At 39.7% G+C, this 21,637-nt stretch overlaps 6 protein-coding genes across 8 annotated transcripts in view; 1 reads left to right on the top strand and 5 right to left on the bottom strand.

Annotated features, from left to right (window-relative positions):
- Positions 1-1,151: 1,151 nt before the first annotated feature.
- On the bottom strand, positions 1,152-4,206 carry LOC104818385 (alpha-galactosidase 1). 2 transcript variants are annotated; one of them, XM_010547953.2, is made up of 14 exons: positions 3,872-4,206; positions 3,488-3,546; positions 3,326-3,382; positions 3,192-3,226; positions 2,987-3,090; positions 2,808-2,868; positions 2,645-2,703; positions 2,499-2,564; positions 2,329-2,412; positions 2,170-2,234; positions 1,997-2,079; positions 1,819-1,909; positions 1,524-1,714; positions 1,152-1,412 (listed from the first exon to the last, which is right to left on the bottom strand). In XM_010547953.2, the coding sequence occupies exons 1-14, from the start codon at positions 4,075-4,077 to the stop codon at positions 1,320-1,322; spliced, it is 1,254 nt and encodes a 417-aa protein (XP_010546255.1). In that variant the 5' UTR covers positions 4,078-4,206; the 3' UTR covers positions 1,152-1,319. The 2 variants fall into 2 exon arrangements, with proteins under 2 accessions (XP_010546255.1, XP_010546253.1); XM_010547951.2 differs by having other exon boundaries at positions 2,808-2,883; positions 3,872-4,204.
- Positions 4,207-5,008: 802 nt separating this feature from the next.
- Positions 5,009-6,830, bottom strand: LOC104818386 (high mobility group B protein 7). The gene is made up of 8 exons (XM_010547954.2): positions 6,585-6,830; positions 6,291-6,373; positions 6,142-6,193; positions 5,932-6,048; positions 5,765-5,819; positions 5,607-5,651; positions 5,426-5,512; positions 5,009-5,338 (listed from the first exon to the last, which is right to left on the bottom strand). The coding sequence occupies exons 1-8, from the start codon at positions 6,704-6,706 to the stop codon at positions 5,198-5,200; spliced, it is 702 nt and encodes a 233-aa protein (XP_010546256.1). The 5' UTR covers positions 6,707-6,830; the 3' UTR covers positions 5,009-5,197.
- A 341-nt stretch (positions 6,831-7,171) lies between these two features.
- Positions 7,172-9,995, top strand: LOC104818388. Its single transcript, XM_010547957.2, has 8 exons — positions 7,172-7,577; positions 7,709-7,796; positions 7,969-8,054; positions 8,473-8,551; positions 8,693-8,752; positions 9,282-9,403; positions 9,484-9,555; positions 9,693-9,995. The coding sequence occupies exons 1-8, from the start codon at positions 7,270-7,272 to the stop codon at positions 9,793-9,795; spliced, it is 918 nt and encodes a 305-aa protein (XP_010546259.1). The 5' UTR covers positions 7,172-7,269; the 3' UTR covers positions 9,796-9,995.
- Positions 9,921-16,938, bottom strand: LOC104818387 (katanin p80 WD40 repeat-containing subunit B1 homolog). Of its 2 annotated transcripts, none has more exons than XM_010547956.2 (19): positions 16,667-16,938; positions 16,375-16,530; positions 15,971-16,101; positions 15,676-15,793; positions 15,328-15,554; positions 14,829-14,931; positions 14,425-14,495; positions 14,267-14,341; positions 13,977-14,120; positions 13,530-13,875; positions 12,886-13,413; positions 12,468-12,527; positions 12,269-12,390; positions 11,820-11,954; positions 11,472-11,546; positions 11,271-11,383; positions 10,622-10,738; positions 10,457-10,525; positions 9,921-10,349 (listed from the first exon to the last, which is right to left on the bottom strand). In XM_010547956.2, exons 2-19 carry the CDS (start codon positions 16,400-16,402, stop codon positions 10,280-10,282), a joined length of 2,532 nt encoding a protein of 843 aa, XP_010546258.1. In that variant the 5' UTR covers positions 16,403-16,530; positions 16,667-16,938; the 3' UTR covers positions 9,921-10,279. The 2 variants fall into 2 exon arrangements, with proteins under 2 accessions (XP_010546258.1, XP_010546257.1); XM_010547955.2 differs by having other exon boundaries at positions 16,644-16,938.
- Positions 16,939-17,406: 468 nt separating this feature from the next.
- LOC104818389 (lipoyl synthase, chloroplastic) lies at positions 17,407-20,229 on the bottom strand. Its single transcript, XM_010547958.1, has 7 exons — positions 19,753-20,229; positions 19,494-19,657; positions 18,967-19,057; positions 18,668-18,825; positions 18,133-18,304; positions 17,824-17,934; positions 17,407-17,716 (listed from the first exon to the last, which is right to left on the bottom strand). The coding sequence occupies exons 1-7, from the start codon at positions 20,116-20,118 to the stop codon at positions 17,633-17,635; spliced, it is 1,146 nt and encodes a 381-aa protein (XP_010546260.1). The 5' UTR covers positions 20,119-20,229; the 3' UTR covers positions 17,407-17,632.
- A 626-nt stretch (positions 20,230-20,855) lies between these two features.
- Positions 20,856-21,637, bottom strand: part of LOC104818390 (sphingoid long-chain bases kinase 1-like) — a 5,470-nt gene continuing 4,688 nt past the window's right edge. The window contains exons 9-10 of the mRNA XM_019203084.1: positions 21,327-21,637; positions 20,856-21,183 (exon numbers count right to left, since the gene is read on the bottom strand). The exon at positions 21,327-21,637 is cut by the window's right edge and continues 35 nt beyond it. Coding sequence (XP_019058629.1) covers positions 21,034-21,183; positions 21,327-21,637 — 461 coding nt within the window. The 3' untranslated portion in view covers positions 20,856-21,033. The remainder of the gene's footprint in view (positions 21,184-21,326) is intronic.

Genomic DNA, 21,637 nt, shown 5'->3' on the forward strand with positions numbered 1-21,637 from the left:
GATAAAATTTATAAAAAAATTGAATTATCAAATATATCTCAAAAGTGTTTTTTTATAATTTTATTTAATCCGAACTCTGGTCAAAGTCTTCGATCATGAGACACCATTGGGGTGGCTTGATCGGATTTTGGTTCGGATTCGGTTCGATTATTTTCGGGTTTTATTATTTCGGTTTTAGAACAACTATAACCATTCATTTTTTATATTAAATTCGGTTTGGTTCGGTTCGGAAACGGTTCGGTTATGATAAGAATACTTATTTTTTAAGAAGATTTATGGTTTTTTCGGTTCGGTTTGGATTTGGGTTCGATTTGTTCGGTTTTAAAAAAATTATAACTATTGAATTTTATATCTAATTCGGTTCAGCTACGGTTATATATTATTCGATTCAGATCGGTTCGATTATTCGGTTGTTAACCAAATAAGGCACACATCACGGTACAGCCACTAGCTTGGAGGGTGGACCTCCAGTCTGGCTTTCATCGAAAGTTTCGGACCCATTTCATTGACGAGTGTCTCTTACGCAAAGAGAAGGCCCAAAAAAAAAAAAGACACAATCTTTTGATTTAAAAACTAATTTCTAAAAATTTTATTGGATAAATTTATTTTCAAATTTACAAAATATATTACTATAATTCTTAAACTAATTTATGAATTAATATTGTCGAGTTTTTTTCTAACACCATAAATTTTTAAATTAAAATTATAAAGGCACATTTTATAATTTTGATAATTATAATGATAAATTTCGTAAGTTTGGAAATAAATTTGTTAAGCCAAAATTTAGAAATATATTTTCCGCCGTTTTGTAAGTTAAATTTTTTTTATGGATTTTACAAAAAAAAGCATCAAACAACGGATATTATATAAAAAATAACCTTACTTTGTCATTTCTACTTCAAGACCTACTTTTGTGATCATGTGACCAATGTGACCGAAATATAGTATGGTCATATTTTGATTTTATCGATTATAACGTTAAATTTATGGTGATCACACTAATTCATTATATTCATACCTTGTATATCTTACTAATCATTTGATTAAAACATCATAAATTTAACGTTATGAACAATGAGATCAATATGTGATCACACTATATTTCGGTCATATTGGTCACATGGTCACAAGGGTAGGTCTTGAAGTAGAAATAGCAAAGTAAGTGTATTTTTGATAATGGCCCAAACAAAGCTGACATAAATCTTTGATCCTTTATAGATCTGTTCAAGTGAATGAGAAAAGGGGGAAAGACATTTGCCTTTCGCCCTTTGAATCTTATTGCCCATTGATCAAATATGTAGTTACAGAGCAAAGGTTTCTCAAGCGACGGGTTTCAGAATATACATCCTGCAGGCATGAGAATCCATTGTAGCAGTCAGGTTTCCGACAAACTTCTGGGCCAAAGTCTTGTGCTGTTCATCAGAAAAGAAGATATATATACATTCATCAGAAACCAGACTGAGACTCAGTAGCAAAATTCTGATTTTGATCATGTGGGTGTGTATGTATATGTATATAGGTACCTCCCAAAGATCTCTGGCTTCAACGATGCTGTTTGCAGGGATGCCAATGTCATCCCAATGGGCAGTGATCGCAGACCGTAATGGTCCACGGTTCACTAGCAGCAGAGCCACTCTGTAACCTGATAACGGTCCTGCCCATATCTCGAGATCGCCTTCCATCCTTACCTTCTTGGCCTGAACCCCAAGTGGATCTGAAACAAAAAGAAAACGATTTTTTTTTTGTCAAACAAGGAGTTGAAACAATCTCTCCGTTGTTTTTTTTTTCCGAAAGAGATCTCGGGAATGCAGCAAGTACCTTGATTAACAGCAATGACCTCCTTGTTGGAGACAATCTCCATTGTTTCTTTTGTCATGTTTCTTATGTCACAGCCAAGTAGAAGAGGAGCCTGCAACAATGGTGTTTTTTTTGGCTCAGGAGGGCAGTTTTGTCTGAACCTTGCAAGATCATCTCAAGAGCAGCCTGTGATTCTTACCTTAGAGATTGCCCATATGCTGAAATGGACAATGTATTCATCCTTTGCCATCCCTCCATTGCCCACTTCAAGCATGTCCGGATCTGCAACCAAGGAAAACCCATGTATCATATCATATATACTTGAAAACAAGTTCTGAACAAACATAGCATCTGATCTTGCAAATGTCACACCGTTCCAGCCTCCGGGCCTTGCAAGCTCGGCATAGACTTCGTTCATGTCTGCTCTAGAGACCATACTGAACAGACACAGATACACATGAAGAACGATATAAGAGCAGCTTTCATCTCACATTCCATGAGGCTTTCAAGTCATGGGACATATCATGTTACCTAGGCCAGTTATCAGAGATGTCATTAGTGGTTCTCCAACTGTTGCCCACTTGAAAGCCCCAGAGAGCTGGATGCATATCTCCCCTGACATGAGTTTCGAGTTTAAAGACTTCAGCGAAAGTGGAAACAAGACATACATTTGTTTGAAAGGGAAGATAAGATGGTTTTACCATTCACACAACGAAAAGAAGATGGGGCGACCGGTTTTCATCAGAGCCCGGGTCATCACGGGATACCTAAAACATCATCCATTCACTGTTAAACATTATTCTTTCTAATGGCTAAAAATCCTGAAATCAGTTAATGCATTATATACCTAACAGTTGGCTTGGAGCCATCATTGTTGCAGTTGTCGTACTTCAAGTAATCTATCCCCTGCAGTTTAAGAATGTTTGTATGATGTTATTGCTGTCTGAAAATGAGGTTTGTCCATACGTTTATAAGTTTTGAGAATGTCGGAAAAATGAAAATCATCATACCCATTCAGCAAATGTCATGGCATCATGCTCCTCGTGGCCGAGGGAACCTGGCATGGTTTTGCTGCAAGTGAAGTACCTGAACACCAATCATTGTGAAGTCTACATATATGTCTTCTTACTCTATTCGTTGTTCCAATGATTGAAGAAAAAAATAAAATAAAATAAAAACAAAACTTTACCCGGCATCGGCATAAATCCCGAGCTTAAGGCCCTTCCTGTGAACATAATCCGCAAGGGCCTTGATACCAGAAGGGAATGTTGAATTCTTCGGGACCAGACTTCCCTAGAAAACGTATAGGAACAAATGCAGAAACGTAGAAGAGCTCATGCAACGAGAATCCAAGAACAACTTCTCCGAGAACAAAGACGTATGATAGATGATACCTTGTCATTACGAGAAATTTCTGCCCAGCAGTCATCTGAAGAACAACAAGATTAAGCCGGTTTCAGTACCGTGAACAAGGATTCATGACAAAAGTTTTCCAACAATATTTGATCAATGTTCGAGAACAGCATACCGATGTTAACAAAGGTGTAACCGAGCTTAGAGAGGCCAGTGGAAACGAGAGCATCAGCTGTAACAAGCAAAAGACAAAAAATGGTGGATAAAAAGACAAAAACACACAAGAAAGATCTGACATTTTGCAATGTGAATCAAGAACCGATGCCTTAAAACTAACCAGTTTCTCTAATGATCTTCTCGTTTATGTTACAGCTGAAATGGTTCCAGCTGTTCCACCTGCAAACACCACATTCAAGTTAACTGAGGCAACAAGAGGGACATGAAGAACAGCTTCAAGTTCTGCAAGAGAAACATCCCGAAAATAAAGCCTCATCTACTGCAAATTGGTCAAAGACAGCCACAGATTCACTCATTCACGTTCAGAAGTCTCATTGGCTAAACCACTTAGAACCCATCATTTATTTTTCAATACCCATTTCGGTGGGCCAATCACAATTTCGTCTACCATAAAAAGTTCGCAGCTTTTCAGTTCACTGAGGATGCCCACAAACCAGAACACATGAGAATTTGTATGAACAACTATGAGAGAGAGAGAGAGAACCCCATGGGAGGAGCGAGGCCAAGGCCATTGGCGAGCAAATGTCGTCGGAAGATCTCGGAGTCATCATCGTCGACTCTTCTGGGCAATCTTGAAGACCCAACCATCATCACCATTGACGACATCATCATCATCATCATCATCACCATCTTAGCCCATCTCATTCTCTCCGTCATCTCGAGTTCCTTTCTCTCTATCTTACTCTCCATTTATGCGAAGTGTGACCACAAGGATTCTCAGGCAAAGCACAGAGACAGTGCCCCTGTAGCTCTATACACAGAGAGGTGTGGATTTATGAAATCCGTTTTTCCCATTTCGCCCCTTCAAATCCCATCCCTATAATTTATTTTTCTTCTTCAAATAAAAAGCTCAAAAATGTGAGAGAGATATCTTGTCGGCATTACATGACATTTAATGCACGATAAGTTGAAATAAGCACATGGTCCCATAAAATAAATATAATTTACGAAATATAGAAAAAGAACCTGGTCATTAAAAAGATATATTATATAATTTTAGATATATATTACGTCCTCATCGTGCATGAGGAACCTACTGTGAGATCATAGGATATCTAATTAAAGTTTTAAATATTTTTATTTTTTTGTTATTTTCGTATACTTAAACTCGATCATAGTTTAACAAAACATAAAATAAAGGGGCTTTGCAATTATAGCAGTATAAAATTCTAGATGAATAATAAGAACACTATAACGAAGGGATCCATATAATTTATTTATTTTTTTCCAATTTATATAAGATAGTGTAATGGAGGATGGGTTTCTAGACAAATCCATTCGAAGTTTGGTCCACGGACGCACATTATCTTTAATGGATTTCCTTTTTTTGTTCCAAGTTGTCAAATTCAGTTTGTGTTTGGCTTCTAATATTCCTATACCTACAACGATATCAGAAGGTAAAGATCGTACCCATAACCATCTTATCCATCAATCATCATCATCATCATCATCATCATCATCTTACTAAAAATGACCTTTCTATCAATTTCTTGAACAGCAAGGCACTGATCGTGCAAGTTTCAGACCAAACAGGAGTGAGTGATCCCTCAAGGGAGAACATTCAACATCCTCCCTGCAACTGCTTATTTAGGTAAGTATTTGCTTACCAAGAAGGTGATAATGAGAGAGGGGCAAGTGCTGAAAGTTATATATATTCATTGACTGGACAATGCATCAGAAACCAAAAAGGCATGCATCTGTGGCAAACCAGAACAACTAATGCCACCATAGCTAGGGTTCAAAATCCTTTGATGCTTCGATTCATTAAAACAGAGACTAGGGGCTAAGAGGGTAAAGATGATGGCTTTTTCTAGTAGTCATCCAAAATCTCTTCTTCCTCTTCCTTAGCTTCAACTTCTTTCTCTTCACCTTCATTCTCTGTAGCCTCGTTCTCTTCACTCTCAGCAGCCCCATCACCCTCGTCGGATTTCTTCTCCGCCTCTCCTCCCTCCTAAGTGAATGGTAAGAACAACGCTTAGAACCAATAACCATGCATGTACAAGAAATACGAGGATCAAACTATTAGCAATGGGCATACTTCTTCACTTCCAGCGTTCTCACTTTCCAATGACTTGTTGTATACCGCCTTGAGCTCAGCAGCTTTATCCGTGTACGGCTTCTTTTCCTGAATAAGCAAATCAACCCAATCACAGTAAGAACACTGCAAAATACAGCACGAATATTGCATAAATATATAGCAAACCATTAAAAGAACTCACTTCATCAGTCATAGATTTCCACTTTTCACCACCCTGCTTGGCAACCTAAAAGTAAATCAAACAAGTACATTCAGCACTGTATATAATGTCAATATTCCATGAACACAACGAAAATGGAAACCATGTCAAGCACATATGAACCCAATTACAAAGCTCACATCTTTCACACTGGAACCAGGGTTTTCCTCCTTGAACGTTTTTCTGAAATCATCCCTGGAAAGTAAAGATAGTATCATCAGCATCATCCCACAATTACATCATATGCACTCTGAAAGAAGGGGAAGAGCAAAATTCATGAAAATGAGTAGAGGAATTGAGGATTTACAGGAACAAGAAGAAAGCAGTGAGAGGACGCTTGGGCTTGTTTGAGGCACTGCTCTTTTTCTCATCCTTCAACTTTCTTAATCTCTTAGGCTTAGGCTCATCAGATGTTGGCTTCTTCCTAAACAACAGAAATGATCACAATGATAAAAAGCCATTTCGAGGACAAGAATTCAGTAATACCCCCATCAGATCGATAACGCTAAGATCCTACCTCTCGGCAGGTTTCTTCTTAGGCTCTGCTTGTAATTCAACAACTTGGGCTTCTGAATCACCGAAAAAGGACAGAACCCAACTCAGAATTTCATGACAATAAGATTATGATGACAGAAAAGTAAGACAAGAGTTTGAAGAGCTAATTACCCAGATTCATCTTAATCTTAGCGTCGAGACTGCAACTGTGCATGCTGATAAGGGCCACAGGTACATCCCTTTTGCACTCCTCGCTGAAATCGTTTAATCAATTCCAGTTAAAATTAAGGACGACCCATATTTTCAAAAACTCATAAGAGAACATATCCCAGATGAAATCACCAAACAAGACAACGACTGAAAGGTAAACCCTAAACATATCCCGTAGAAATTACGAAGACAGTAACGAGCCACAGTTTCTCGACCAGAACAAATTAAATTACATCCGTTGGGAAGAAGGAATACCAGCGAGCGAAGGCGCTACCATCTTTGGCACGTAGAAGGGTGGAGGATGATGCGTTCGCGGATTCAGCTTCCACCCTCTTCCTTGGCTTCGGTGCGTTTGCTTTAGAAGATCTGCCTGCCATTTCTTCTTGTACTTCTTCTCAAACAACAGAAAGAGATTCACAGGTAGAAAACTTTCTCACAAAAAAAAAAAACCTTCCCGGGAGAACGATGAGGAATTTCAGAGATGTGAGATGCAAAAGCATAAATGGAAGAATATTAAGAGGGAAAACGAAACTCGTTTCCAAGTTATGGCGCCAACACAACGCGCGAATGTGGTGTTCTCATTAACTTTTAACTTTTTGGCTTGTTTTTGTACTTTGACTTGGATCGATGAGTTGGCAATCCAACGAACGGTCAAGATTTAATTATACATGAATGGGCCTTTTTATTTATTTGGGCCTAAAGGCTCAATTCGGTTTGAGTTGGGCTTCGATCTGATAAAACCGGAATAAACCGGACCAAACCAAATCAAACACCGTGTTTGTTTATCACTAATTATGGATTTAGCCTTTAATCTGCTGATTAAGATAGTACTTAATCCATGAATCAGAGCAAGAGAGGAAAAATATCTCGTCTTGTAAGGGAATTTTCGAAGAGCTTGTCCGAATTTCAGGGGACGCGACGAATCGAATAAGCGGAAGCAATGTTCAGGAATCAGCTGTTTTCACTCTCTGCGTCAACCAACAATCTCAGTTTTGCTTTCGCGCCTTTCTCTGTCGTTCAGACACATCCATTTTCTCCCCAAAAGCGTAATCTTCCAGTCCTTGCTGCCGCGTCTCACAATTCGGACGACGTCTCCGGTGCAAGTGGCGGTTCCTCCGGTGATGACGGCGGAGTCGCGGTGGCGAAGGGGTCCGGCACGACGGCGAGAGGGAGGAGACTCCTCAAGGTTCGGGAAGAGAAGAGGAAGCGCGAATACGATCGTCTCCACAATTACCCTTCTTGGGCCAAGTACTCGTTCTCCATTTTTGTACTCCAAGCGTTTGCCTTTTTGCTCCATTGACAACAAAGCTTGAAAGCTTGATTCTTTAGTGCATTTATCCACTCTTTTTGGCAGAGATTCACGAGGTTTTTATGTACAGAGTATTGGAGAATGCGTGTAAAGAGGATGAAGAGCTTCGAGCTGTTCTTGGCGATAGTGTTGGGGATCCAGAGCTCATGAGAAAAAAAGTGTGTGGGTTGTCTTCCTTTATCACCGTGACGTGAATCTCATCGCATACTGTAGTTTATGTGCAAATCAAAATTTGATATGCTAAAACTTCCTTTTTTGCTGCATAAGCAGATTTGGTGTTATATTTCAATGGAATTGATTATAAAATCCATCTGTATACGTATTGTACAGGTTGAAGAAAGAGTGAGGAAGAAGGGAAGAGATTTCCAAAAGCAGAAGACTGGTTCGGTGCTTGCTTTCAAAGTTAGCTTCCGAGAGTGAGCAACTTGTTTCTGCTTCTTTACCCTTTCCCATTCTCCCCTTCATTTGAAGTCTGCATTCCTTGAAACCCGGTTATAATTTCATACGTTGAACTACACCTTATATGTTGTGGACTTAGATAATAAAAGAAGAGGAAACTGGATAGGTAATCGGATGGAAGAGGAATTTGTCTCTTTCACCTATATAGGTGATCGGGATCGGGCTTTACAGCAGTACTTATTGAGGATACTGCTTAAGTCTGTCTGGAAATGGAGCTGAAATGAGTGACAAATTCGCTTTAATTTGCAAGAAACTAGGAAAATAGGGGAAAAAAAGGATCGCTGATGTAGTTGAAGAATACAATCTCTTTACTTTATATTGCTATCTTATAACCATTACTCACAATGTACTAGTTTCCTATTTGAATGGGTGCAGTTTCAATCCCGTTGACTCGTTTATATGGTTTGAGCTCTATGGATCACCATCTGATTGCGATGTTGACCTTATCGGGAGTGTAAGATGCTAATCTTTTTCTCGCTATTACTGATGTTGAGTTTTAATGAACAGCTGATGATTTAGATCATTTTTTTATGTTTCAGATTTTTCCTTTTGTCCACTTTGTCTTGTGCACATCTCTGACTGATGTTGTCAACAGGTTATTCAAGCATGGTATGTTATGGGGCGATTGGGTGCTTTCAATACATCGAACTTGCAGGTTTGTTTATTGTTCACTATTGATTCCTGTTACTTGGGATTAAGGCGATGTTGATGTTGATTGATTCCTGTTACTTGCCCCATTGTCTCGGTGACCATATTACACATTTCAGTTGCTTTATGTAGTTATATACACCACATCACCTGTACATTCCTATGATTTGTGGTATTAACATTTTGTTACTCAGCGGGGTTTCTCAGATTAGTTACGATCTTAGGTTCCTGGGATCGCAGGGAAAACTTGGGCGTAATGTATTATATTGGGATCAGTTTCTAGAGTGAAGTTTTTTTTTTCACTTTCATCAGAGGCATAAGTCCTGTTTGTTTGTCTTCTAGCTAGTCAGGCTTCTTCTTGCTCTCTTTCACCTGGAGTTCACAAATGCAAACCTGATCAGTTATTTTTATTGTAATAGTAAATCCTCCTCAATAAGATAATGAAAGCTGAAATGGGTTTCACCTTCTTGTTAGTTCTTTTTCCTTCTTGGGACCTTCCCCATGAATTAACAACACAATTTTTAATACAATGGCAGTTAGCAAATTCATCAATGGAGCATGATCCTCTCTACGACGCAGAAAAGGGTTCCAAGGTGATGCCATCATCGTTCCATGATATCAGTGACGTCGAGTTTCAGGACAATTGGGGTCGTGTTTGGTGGGAATATCTTACCGACATATTCTTCTTCTGCCTCCGATACATGGCTACGATATGAATTTAACCCTCTTGTGTCGCAGGATTGACCTAGGTACTTCTGATATATTTGCCATCGATGTACTTCTAAACTCCTTGACAGTTCTGAGTTCAGAGTAAGTCCTGGCCTTTCCATCTGTTCCATCTCAATACTGTATATATCTTATGCTTCCTACAATGCAGAAAGCCCAATTTCCCATTCCACTTCATACATTTTTTAAACACGGGCAGTGACTGATGATATGAGTTTCAGGTACTTGGGCATTCAACAAGTAGTATTCGGGGGACGAAGAATGGGAGATTGGGAAGAGGGCATGACGGATCCTGGTTTCGGGTACAAATACTTCAAGATCTAATGCAACAGTAACCAACAGAACCATTCGCCTGTAACAATGTCTGAAATGAGCTTCTGTTTTTTGGTCTGATATCCAATGTCATTTACTTTTTTAAGTAGACCAGATGTTTGGTTCATGAGAACACAGAACCGAACACTTCTTGTATGCCATTAGCAAAACACAAATCCAGCAAATGCAGAAATACATACACTCTTGCTCTATGGGAAGAAAGAACACTCCACAAAAGAATACCTAAACCAGCCGAAACGGCTCTCTACAAGCCAAGTAAGCCTGAGTATGCAGAAGTTTTTGCCTCGGAAGCAAAAAGATTAGTCTTCCATGGTTAATGTAGTTGTGTCATCATCATTGTTTGTTAGAATCTCCTTTGCAACCAAATCCACGTCAAGAAGTAAAGGATTGGGGCAAAGATGGTTCTTCTCCGACAGGACAGGAAGGTTAGCTTTGGTTGGATTTGCATCTTTTCCATTTGGAACTTCCTGTCTGATTAGAATCTTGAAACTTCCTGGAATGCTAGATTGAGTTCAGTGGCGGACTTAGCCACCAATCCTCCTCTTCTACACAGAGCCACAAAGCAAAAGCATACGAGCCATTCAATCCTAACAACGACTTACCAATGATTAACTCTCTCTTCATTGTTCATAAGTTACAAACAACTACTGACCTCACTAGAGATGTAAGGCATGCCTTTACTTTCTCAAGTTCAACAAAGCAACGGCTGCAACGCTCAATCCTATGTGGCAGAGTTCCAAATAAGATTTAAGTTATAATGAATGATACAATATGGTGGTGATGAAATGATACAGATGAGATAAAGAAACCAACCCACCTTTCCTCTGCTTCAATATCTACGCCAACAGATGATGGTGCAGAGAGTGATGAGTAAATCAGTGAACCGTACATCCTGACAAGCTTAAGCAGCAAATCCAGGGACACGCTCAAATGCCTAGAAGCAAGTTTATTGTTAAAAAAACACCAGTAGAACATATCATGGACAGTTGAGGGATGATATCTCAATAATGTGGCATTAAAAACCATGACATTTTACAAGGATGGTTAGGTTGTCACACGAAGTAAACAAAATGCAAAGTCATATTCAGGCATAAGAAGAACCTTGCATTATTGAAACTGAACTACAATGCGATCTTTTGATCAACTGAGTTGGATGACAACCTTTGACTAGAGCACACATAATGGACTGGAGACCCTTTAAACTCCTCAAATGTCTCCAAGCATGAAAATCAAACAACTTCTCCAGTAAATGAACTACGCTGAGCTAGAGGAACTATCTAACCACGTCACATGATGAGTAAATAACCCCAACTATAGTCTCTCAGTTCACACCCTAAAGGGTAAAGACAACCCAGCAGAACCTTTGTCAACCAGAAAATGTACAAACATCTAGATGTGAGCATCAGTGAAACTAAATTTCAATTTAAAAAAAGGACAAGTTTCAATTTAAAGAAGTTCATGTTTACCTTTCCATTTCGCTCCCCAGAAGAATTGTCAGAAGGGGAAGAAGAGAGGTACAAATATCCAAGGTTAGAATATCAATTTTCTCAGTTACCACACTCAATACATCCACAACGACCTGTAACCAGTGAAGAAACGGGAATCATGTTACTTTCTTTAGAGATATACATGCTATCTATACATAATTACAGGATAAATGGACTCACAGCATTATCAGCCATCTTTTCCATCGCCTCTATTGAATTTTTGACATCATTTCTTTCCCAATGTCTACGAACCACCTGCAGGCAGTTACTGAATTTATTTAAAACAATAAAATCTAATACTACTAGAACATATGTTTGGATATGCTAAGTATTTGCCTCATTTTTTTTATAAATATATACAGTAAGCTACGTGCAATTTAGATGTTCATGACATGTGGCACATCATGAAGAATCCAAAAGAACTAATAACTACCAATCAAATTAAGAAGACTGCATCAACTACAGGTCAATGAAGAAGACCAAGTCATAAACAATAATAATCTTAACTGATACTTTCTTTGCAATTACCTGTAACTTAGCCAAACGAGACTGCATAGAGCTGACAAATTGATCATGCTGCTCCATTATATCTACAACAATATCCTCTTCGCTAGCTGAACTGATCCCTTCTGCAGGTGATAAATGGTTTCCTCTTGGCTTGAACTGCAGGAAAGAAGATATTGTATGCATTAGTGGCTAGTCATCAGAAAAATGTAAGAAGAAGCATGACTTGACTTGGTGTTGCTGATTAGTAGCCTGGGATATTACTCGATCAGCCACTCTAGTGTCCAGAACAATAAATACAATTGTACAACTGTAGAATGGACAACTCGAATTCCTAAAGGATTTCGGGCCCTTTTGTGTACCATGAGGTACCTTTCAAATCTTTCTGATCTGACGGTATATATTGTAGGCAAACAAGAAACTGTTGCTTGTTTGAAAATGAAACTACTGACAACAAAACTTGAGACCATTACCGTATTAGAAGGGCGGACGTTTTGGGCAGATATATTTCCACCAGAAATACTTGAAACAGGCCCCTCAAAGTTGGAAATTCTCCCTCTTCTCTCCCTATTTATGACGAGGGAATGCAGTTTTCCTATTATGTTAAATGCACAAGGATGAGAATCTATTCAATTGCACACAAAAAGATGATAAACGAAAACAAAGAATTACCTCCTTTTTGACTTTCAGATGGATCGGGATCTCTATTTGCTCTGTAGTCCGTTACGTCATCTGAAAAAGAAAATTTAAGCTCAGAACTCAAGATCTCAAGAGAAAAGAAAACATGCAGATATATTTTAGAAGCCGCATAAAAACAACAAAGTTGTGTTATCCAAACATATGACACCTTAAAAGCACTATATATCCCTCAAGCTTGAATCATCCCAAAATTGTGCATGTTTCTCATGGTAGCAAGGATTTTATAAATACTTTTCACAACTCCGCCAGAAATTCAGAAAACAATAGATCATATTTGATGGGACAAATGGTAAATAGAGATCAGATGGCATTCACATTTCGTACAAAAATGTTGACAAAACCAACCAACCACAATAAAACAGGTAGAGATTGGAAAGGCATGTACACATACAGTTTTCGTCATGGTTCCTTGGAGGTGATCCCACCAGTGATCTTGAACCACTCCTGCCGAATCCCATATACCTATAATTGTTAGCTTTCCTCCCAGCAGCAGATGTACCCTGTGTACCGCCCTTGACACTAGGAAATGAATTCCCATCCAAAGTAGTGCTTGGTTCAGTTGCCTGAGAGCTAGACCTTTCAAGAAGGGATGTGGTTGGCAGATCTGGCTCATTTCTGTTGCTTGGCAACCTTCGAGGATCAGATGCTTTTGACTGCAGCGAGTATGGCATGGTTCTTCCAATTATGTCAAGCTCTGCCCTGGATTCAGCTGTCTGCTCATCGCTAAGGTCTGATCTGGGTACAATAACTGGAACAAAATCTGCTTTGTTCATTACAGGAGGATTCACTGACGGGTTAGCTCTGGCAAAATTCCTCTTTGAGGTAGCAGCATTAGAAACAGCAACCGGAACACTGGAAGTGGTCTTTGGTGCATTGCTTAAACCAACCCTATGAGGAGTGCCTGGTACACTTCCTGTAGCTTCAAGCAACATATAAAACGAGGAAAACATGGCTCAATAAGCAGAAACATGAACAAGAAGAGAAAAATGAAATATAGAATGGATAATTCTAAATTTAGACAACAAGTCAACATACAAGTCAAAGTCCTTGACTCTTTAGCTGGATCTGAATTGTGAGAAACTGCCAACCTCCCGAGAGGCTTTGTTTCCTTCAACAATGATTCTGAGCTTTGAGATACTAATAACCTTCCAGTAGACTTAGCTTCCTTTGCCAAAGAATCGGAGTTTTGAGAAACCGATAATCTTCCGAGGGTCTTTGTTTCCTTCAACAAAGGATCTGTGTTTTGCGAAACAGACAGCTTTCCAAGAACAGCCTTTGAGCTGTTATCATTCAGAACCACTGGATCTCTGCCTGAGCTAGATTTCTTCTCAGAGTGACCATTTGGTTGAGTAGCTCCTCCAGCCACATATGGTTCAGTGCGCTGATCATGTAATTAGAAAATGATGACTTAGAAATGACAATTGACACCCATAAAGTGGAAGGTCACGCGATAGCAAAATATGTACAAAGGCAGAGCAGTACCGAGAGATCCACAACCCATACACCTACACAACTTTGATTGTATGAGCAACCAAGAAGCTTTCCCTCATGAAAATTCAGATCTGATAATCTTGACCATCCAACATCCACCCCATCATGACATCTAATTGGCTCCCAAGAAAAAATCTACAATTTGCACTAAAGTTAGAACCAAAGGTACGATATAAGGACAGCAAGCATTAGAAACACATCCTCCAAAGAGAGTTCGACAGGTCAACCTTCTTTAAGTAGACATACCATATCCTCGTGATCAAATTGTTGAAAGAACTTACCTTTAGACTTTCATGCAACCCACAAAGCACAGTCTTCCCATCTGGATTAAATGTCAAGCAGCGAACACCAGTGGACTAGGAGGAATGAGAATGTTAGAAACTTGAATGAAAAGGTTGAATGCTAAAAGATCTAGAAGAACTAGAACAACACATGAAACCTCAGATCCAGCAGAACCAATCAGCTCAAAGGTTTCAAGGTCCCAAAATTTTACAGTCCGATCAGCTGAACCTGTTACCAAGGAAAAAATAAGATACAAGTCCAATATTGTTATTTTATGTTGTAACAGGATCAAGCATTATTTTCATGCATATATGTTGTGATGTTAAATCATAAGGTACGAGGAAAGCTGTGAGTTAGAAAAAGGAAAAGATGGTCAAGATAATGTCATGAACAACAAATGATATTGGAGCTGATTAATACAATACTGCAGTTGTGTTACTTCATATCACTAAGAAGCTAAGTGTTTCTTTTTGTTAATGTACTGTCATAGCAACTGTCTTATGTCTCTCCTAAATACATGAACTTCGATGTTAAGCAACTTTTCTAGAGAGTACAACAAACCTGTTGCCAGTAGAAATTCATGGGGATGAAAATCTAGGCATTGAATTTGGCCCTCATGGCACTTGAAATCGTGCAACAGTTTACCAGCGGTCAGATCCCAAACCTGTTGAAGGCCAAATAGTGAGGGACATGTACAAACAGAAACAAAAATCCCAGGAGTTTAGCTTTTCAGGATAACAAATACAGGAGGTGGTGCAAATCTCTGAGAGGTAAGGACGATGTCTATTGCAGAGTGTCATCCATGGTAGTACATATAGCAAGGAAAATTAAAACAGAGTTTTATTCTCTTAAAAGACTATCGACCTTCAACAGTCCAACACCTATTTCTACTTTATTCAAAATATAATCCGGATTTTACCAGAGTTCCTTGAAAAAGAATAACTCTAACTAGTTTGTAACAATGAACATTGAATGCTCAGCAGTTGTCCTCCCCAATGCACAAGACAGTCCCATACCAAACAAAGGAAAACAACCGAGGACAGTAAACACAGATACTAACCTTCACAATGTTGTCCTCCCCACCAGATACAACCCACCGACCATCAGGGGTGAATCTGAGTACATTGACTCCTCGTGTGTGACCCTTGTAAGTATGGATGCAACCCTTTTTTCTTATGTCCCATATCTTTAGATTTGTGTCGAGAGAGCCAGATGCAAAGAACTCACCAAAAGGATGAAAATCCACCGCAATGCAATTAGACCTATGACCGGTGAGAGTTCTGACAACTATCCATAATGCGACCACCACGGGAATGTAGTTAAACAGACAGACAAACGAGTTGAATTGTTGATGACAAGAAGAAAAAGAAAAGTGTAGTATGCATCTTCATGGTATCACTATACTTACCCTTAGCCTCCTCCAAATCCCAAATTTTGATAGTACCGCTTGCAGCTCCTGCTGCTACTAAGACTTCCGAAGCATCAAAAGTGACTGAATCTATTCCACTCGAGTGCCCATACAAGCTCTGACCAAAAACACCCACATAAAAAGAAGTTTTCAATATGCATTTCTGAGCTATATATATTTAAGGGCATCTCCACTTTCAAACATAGTACTGAAGATGAGTACAGGCTTCTTGCTACAACATTCTACATAATTTACCAAGGCAAGCCACCATTGAAGCAGAAGAAGGAGAACTAACCAGAATGGCATTGGGCTTACCAATAGCCCAGAGATTGACCTTGTGATCTTCCCCACCCGTTACAAGAACCCTCGAAGACTTCCTCCCGATCTTGAGACAATTCACAGCAGCAGAATGTGCCACAAATTCCTCTATCATCCAAGTCAAGTCTCAACATCGTTACCAGATAAGACTCGAGTCAAAATTGAAACTTGACTAGTTGTCTAAAATTCAGCGAGAAATACTGAGAGGTACAAATTATAACACAAATCAAGATAGATCTCAGGAAGTTGACTCGGGAAACCCCCGAGCTAGAAGCTGCAGATCAAGCACGGCAGTGGATGCTAAATCATGACGCGCCAAAGAAAAAACCCTAGAAGGGGATCCCGAGAAACATGAAAGTAAACAACAATGGTAGAGGATACGGAGCTTGTAGGCGCGCTTGGTGGTCATGGCGGAAACGAAACCCTTAGAGCGTCGGACATTCAAAATCCTCTACCAACCAGGCAAAATATCAGAAACCCGGAAAGGCGGAAAACAGCCGAGATCCAGTCTTCAACTCTAATCGACAGAGCGACAATCTGAGACACCAAACGGGGGCATAGATCAGAAAACCGAGAAAAACGGAGAAAACCCGAAACGAATCACACCTTCTGGAGAGAGATGATATGATAACGACGAAAACACGCCATACCCAGAAAGCTCTCAGCTTCTTACCCACCAAACGAGAGAAAACCAGAACGTCAATCCCACTCCTCTTGCCTCTGGGTCGCGGAATAGCGGGCCGTGGGAGAGAAGGTGAGAGGGAGATGGGATTGGAAAACGAGGAAGCAGAAGCAAGAAAACGGATGTGAGAGGATGGAGAAAACGTGGTTGTGTCCCTTGAACAATAAGAAAATCAGAGGAGGTGGTAGAAGCGTATATTTAAGTGTTTCGCTAATGGCGAAGTAAAAAGAGAAAGGAATGACACAGACAAGGAAGTAAGGAGAGAAGAGAGAGAGAGAGAGAGAGAGAGAGAGAGAGAGAGTCTTACAAAAAATTTGTCCTTTGGTCAGTCCATTGTCATGTCACTGAATTTAATTTCACCGACCGAATAACCTAAATCTGTATTAAATAAATTATACGATGCGATTGTAGTAAAACATTTGCAGCTAAACTTTTGTTTTCTGAAGCCACAATTGTTGCTGATGGGGATAAGCTTATATGATTATCGAATTTATTGGATTTTGGTGTACAAAATGGAAGGATAAACCAACGGGTTAAAATTTGGATTTTGTGATGATGGAAATGCAATGAGTGAAAGAATGACATGTTGCAATCATTTCCTTCCATCATTAAGATTCAAATTAAAACCTTAAATACTCCACTCCAAGTGGAACTACTTTTTAACACCCCACACTTGTTTTCGCCCCTTTTCTCTCTATTCAACATGTTTTTTTAAAAAAAAAAACCAACCCTAACAATTACAATGATTAATTAACAAACATATGTATCTATTTTACTTATTGCCTTCAAAGCTGGTCCATTTGGGATAATAGTATTTAAAATTTTAAAAATCACTAACGAGTTAAAAAAAAGTTAAAAAAAGGGGTATTTTTATCTTCTCCCACAATAGAGCAAGAGTTTTTATATGTGGGGATGGATGCTGCTGACCCAAATGAATGTGACCATTGTAGCTTTGGCTTACACTGTGGTGATGCTGTCCTTGGCTCTTTCTTTCACCATTGTCTTCACAAACAGCTCTCCTGCTCTGTATGAGGACCTTACCTGCATTTATCCACACAAAAAATAAATCCAAAACCAACATTTTTCTTATTCTTCATTTGAACAAATCCAATGAATGATCAAGTTAATGATTAGACAGAGCTGCTTACCAATGGCCCGCTTGCAACATATCGAAACCCTATTGATTCCCCGTACTCTTTCCAGTATTCAAATTTCTCCGGCGAGACATACTCTTTTACAGTCAGATGCAAGGGAGTTGGCTGCATTGTGTGTAGCCGAAGAGATATAAAGATTAGGGTTTCTTGTATCACATTTGCAGGTTTTGACACTAGGAATGGAAAGGTCGAAGTTTGGTATAACAAAAAGGAAAACTATCTGAAAGAAAATGTTCATTGGATTGGCAAAAAATCTCTCTATGCTGGAATCTGGTAAATAGAGTGCTAGAATACAATATTTACCTGTAAATACTGTCCAAGGGTTAGAATATCAACATCTATAGCCCTTAAATCAGCCATTGCTTCCTTCAACTCATCATCTGTTTCGCCCAGACCCAGCATTATCGATGTTTTGGTGATCATTCCGGGCTTGCTAATCTTTGCATGTTTCAGAACCGATAAGCTCTGTTCGTACCTGCAGTTGCACAGGTGAGCTACATGAAGGAAGCCTAAGCCTACCACACGAAGAAAACACAGACTATACACCAATGTTTCCCTTTTACCAATGTGTTTGAGGAAGCCATCTCCCTTAAAGCTAACTAATTTTGTAACTAAAAACACATGGGCTTTGCTGAAATTTTGAATAGAGACTGGATGAGTAAAATATTGAACTCATGGCAAATAATGTGAAATGGAAATTGTTGATCAGTCCATCTATCAGGCATTGTTTGTGGGCATATAACATTATCTGATATCGGATAAGCAACCAGCACTTATTAAGCCCTAGGTTTATTACAGAACATAACCCTTCTGCCTTGAACAAGAAAGAAGCACTCACCCGGCCCTAGGATCCCTCACAATTCTCTGAAGCCTTTTCACAGTCTCGATGTTGTGAGCAAAAACATCCAACCCAGAGTGCACGAGAGTGTCCACAGCCTCAAAGTCTCCACGGAAATCAGAAGTTAAGCACTCTACCATTATATCTGGCTTGAGCCTCTGTCGAATGTACAACAGCACAAAAAATGCTATTCAACAAAAATCTTGCCAAAACCTTCCAATAACAAGTGAGCTTATTTGATTATTCCATTACATCTAACTTCCAAAGATAAAATGGTAGGTAAAAAAATATAGACTGACCTTCATAGCTTTGACAGTCTGTGCAAAATGTCCGCTCCCGCCATCGGGTAGATCATCACGATCTACACTTGTGATAACTATGTATTCTACACTGAAACAATGGAAAAACAAGAAATCATAACTTTGAACTTTCACTTTTAAATGTTCACACCAATTTGCAGACTTGAATAACTTGGCTTTAAATGTTCACATCTCCTGATTCTCACTCTTACTTTGAAGGATCACTTGATAAGTTACTCTTTTCGATAACTTAGCTAAAACAAGACTAGACAGAAGTGTTTACCGTTACTACCACACACAGAGTGAAAGAGCAAGGCAAGACATCTGATATCACCCTAACTAAGTTTTACCAAAGTAGCTCAAAACCGATTTCTCTAATTGAACACTGGCCAAGACAGCAACCCCTCATGTACACACAAGTACCTAAGACTTGCCTATCCATTTCCTCAAGAATAGACTGATCTTTGACAACCGAAGAGGAAAAGCGTTACCCAGAACTGGAAAAGAAAACAATGGCAATCACTCACCCCCAGCTCACAATTGCCTTGGCCGTGTTCTCTGGCTCGTCCGGGTCAGGAGGAGCAGGATTTGTACTGGTTTTAACCGCACAAAATCTACAGCCACGGGTACAAGTATCACCCAGAACCATGATGGTCGCAGTAGCTATACCATCACCTCCACCATTCCAACACTGCAGCAAAACAAGCGCATACCCGCAATCACATATACATATATACGGCAGAAATCATACACATATCAGTAAATGGAGGGGGCAAAAGAGGAAACCTCGCCGATGTTGGGGCACTGAGCTTCCTCGCAGACGGTGTGGAGATTGAGGCGAGAGAGGGAGCCCTTGACCTCCAGAAACCTCTCCCCCTGCGGCGCCTTCTGCCTCAACCAAGAAGGTTTCTTGACGTTGGGGTCTCTTCCCGTGAAGGGCCCCATCTTCGGCCTTCCTCCAGGGTAAGGCGCACTCTTCTCCAGCTCGATCGGATTCTTCGCCGAATCCTCCGCCGCCGCGGCCGGCAACTTCGCATTGGTCCGACGCGACAGATCGGCGGATTCGCATCGGATTCGGACGGGAAAAGGGCGCTTGTGGATAGGAATTGAAGCAGGGAAGGAGGGTTTTGGAATGGTGGAGTGGTGAATCATTTCGGAAAATAAAATAAGAATTCTCCCAAAGGAAGCAGCGGTGGAGATGCGAAGGGAGAGTGGTTTGGCTTTACAAGGAGTTGGACGACATCTTCGGTATTGCCGCCCGAACAAAACTATGTGAATGCTATATTAATCGAATAATAATACTTTTGAATAATTATAATATAGATATAGATATATATATATATATACGCCATCTTCTCTAACCAGAAATTAATATATAAATAAATTTACCACCAAGAGGACTTAAATTCGATCGGCACGATACTTCGGGCTTAAAAACAACTACGACGAAGAGATCTTAAACCCCATTTTGAACTCTGCCGATGATTTTGCATTAACATCTTTTATGAGATCGAAGGAAAACCCGAAATGAAAACAAATAAATAAAAAAAGTAAGTTTGCCGTGATTATAACAATAAGAATCAAATCAGAAAGAGAAACAGAAACCAGGGCTAATCACACAATATTAAAAGGATTAATTAAAATCAACAAAAAACATTAACACCCTCTCACATTTCACATGCATGGAGATGTTTATACATGTATATGTCAATATGTATACAGTATATATATATATGCCATGAAGGATTTATACCAAAATACGATCCATTGACATGTCCAACAGCAAAAAAAAACTCAAGTCTGCAACAATCGTCGTCTAAAACTCATAAAAAAACTCAAAATGACCCCAACGAACAAAGAACAGAAAACAAACAAGGGGGGGGCAAAAGGATATACAATGGACATCACAAGCGGATGGGTTAATTACTTCATCATCATCAACATAAGCCACTCTAATGTTATCTGAAGCCGACAAAAAGAGTTCATCAAAGATATAATAACAACCCGCTCTCTTCACACAAACACACTTTCACTCACTTTTCAACGTATTTATTGTTATAATTATAATTATACACGTCGGGAAGGATGATGGCCGATGAGTCTGCACTGCTCGGGAAGCATTGAGGACATTACCTGTCCGTTCAGTGGGAATAGCTCTCCGTCTATACCACACCCATTATGCGTCTTGCTCCCTCCCCTTATCTTCACTGATCTCACCTGCACATTTCACACACATATATTATATATACATATACGTGTAAAAGATCATGGACAATGGAAATATCCCCCAAGGCAGATTATACGATCAAACAGGGAGAACATATGAAACTCGAGGGGGTGGGGGAGGAAAACACGCTTACCTTTACGCATTCTACGTATGGAAGGGAAAGGTGCCGACCCAATTGCAGAAGCACGAAAAACCTCATCAGTCTCAGCCGGCCACTCCCGTTAACCAGGATCATGTCCATGGTGCTGTCATCGTGTTCGGCCTTTGGTGCCACCACTTGCGAACTCTGCACCGTCCTACACGCATGGTTGCACACTATGATCCCTAGAAAATTGCCCTTCTTAGCCACCCACTTGTCTTCAAATCTCGGTGTGACCTCCCCCTTCTTCATCCCTGTTTCTACGTCTTCTGGCGGTCCGGGCAGCTTGATTGAATTTTTCACAA

Source organism: Tarenaya hassleriana, unplaced genomic scaffold (genome assembly GCF_000463585.1).
Source record: "Tarenaya hassleriana unplaced genomic scaffold, ASM46358v1 Cleome29, whole genome shotgun sequence".
In the NCBI taxonomy this organism is placed as follows: domain Eukaryota; kingdom Viridiplantae; phylum Streptophyta; class Magnoliopsida; order Brassicales; family Cleomaceae; genus Tarenaya; species Tarenaya hassleriana.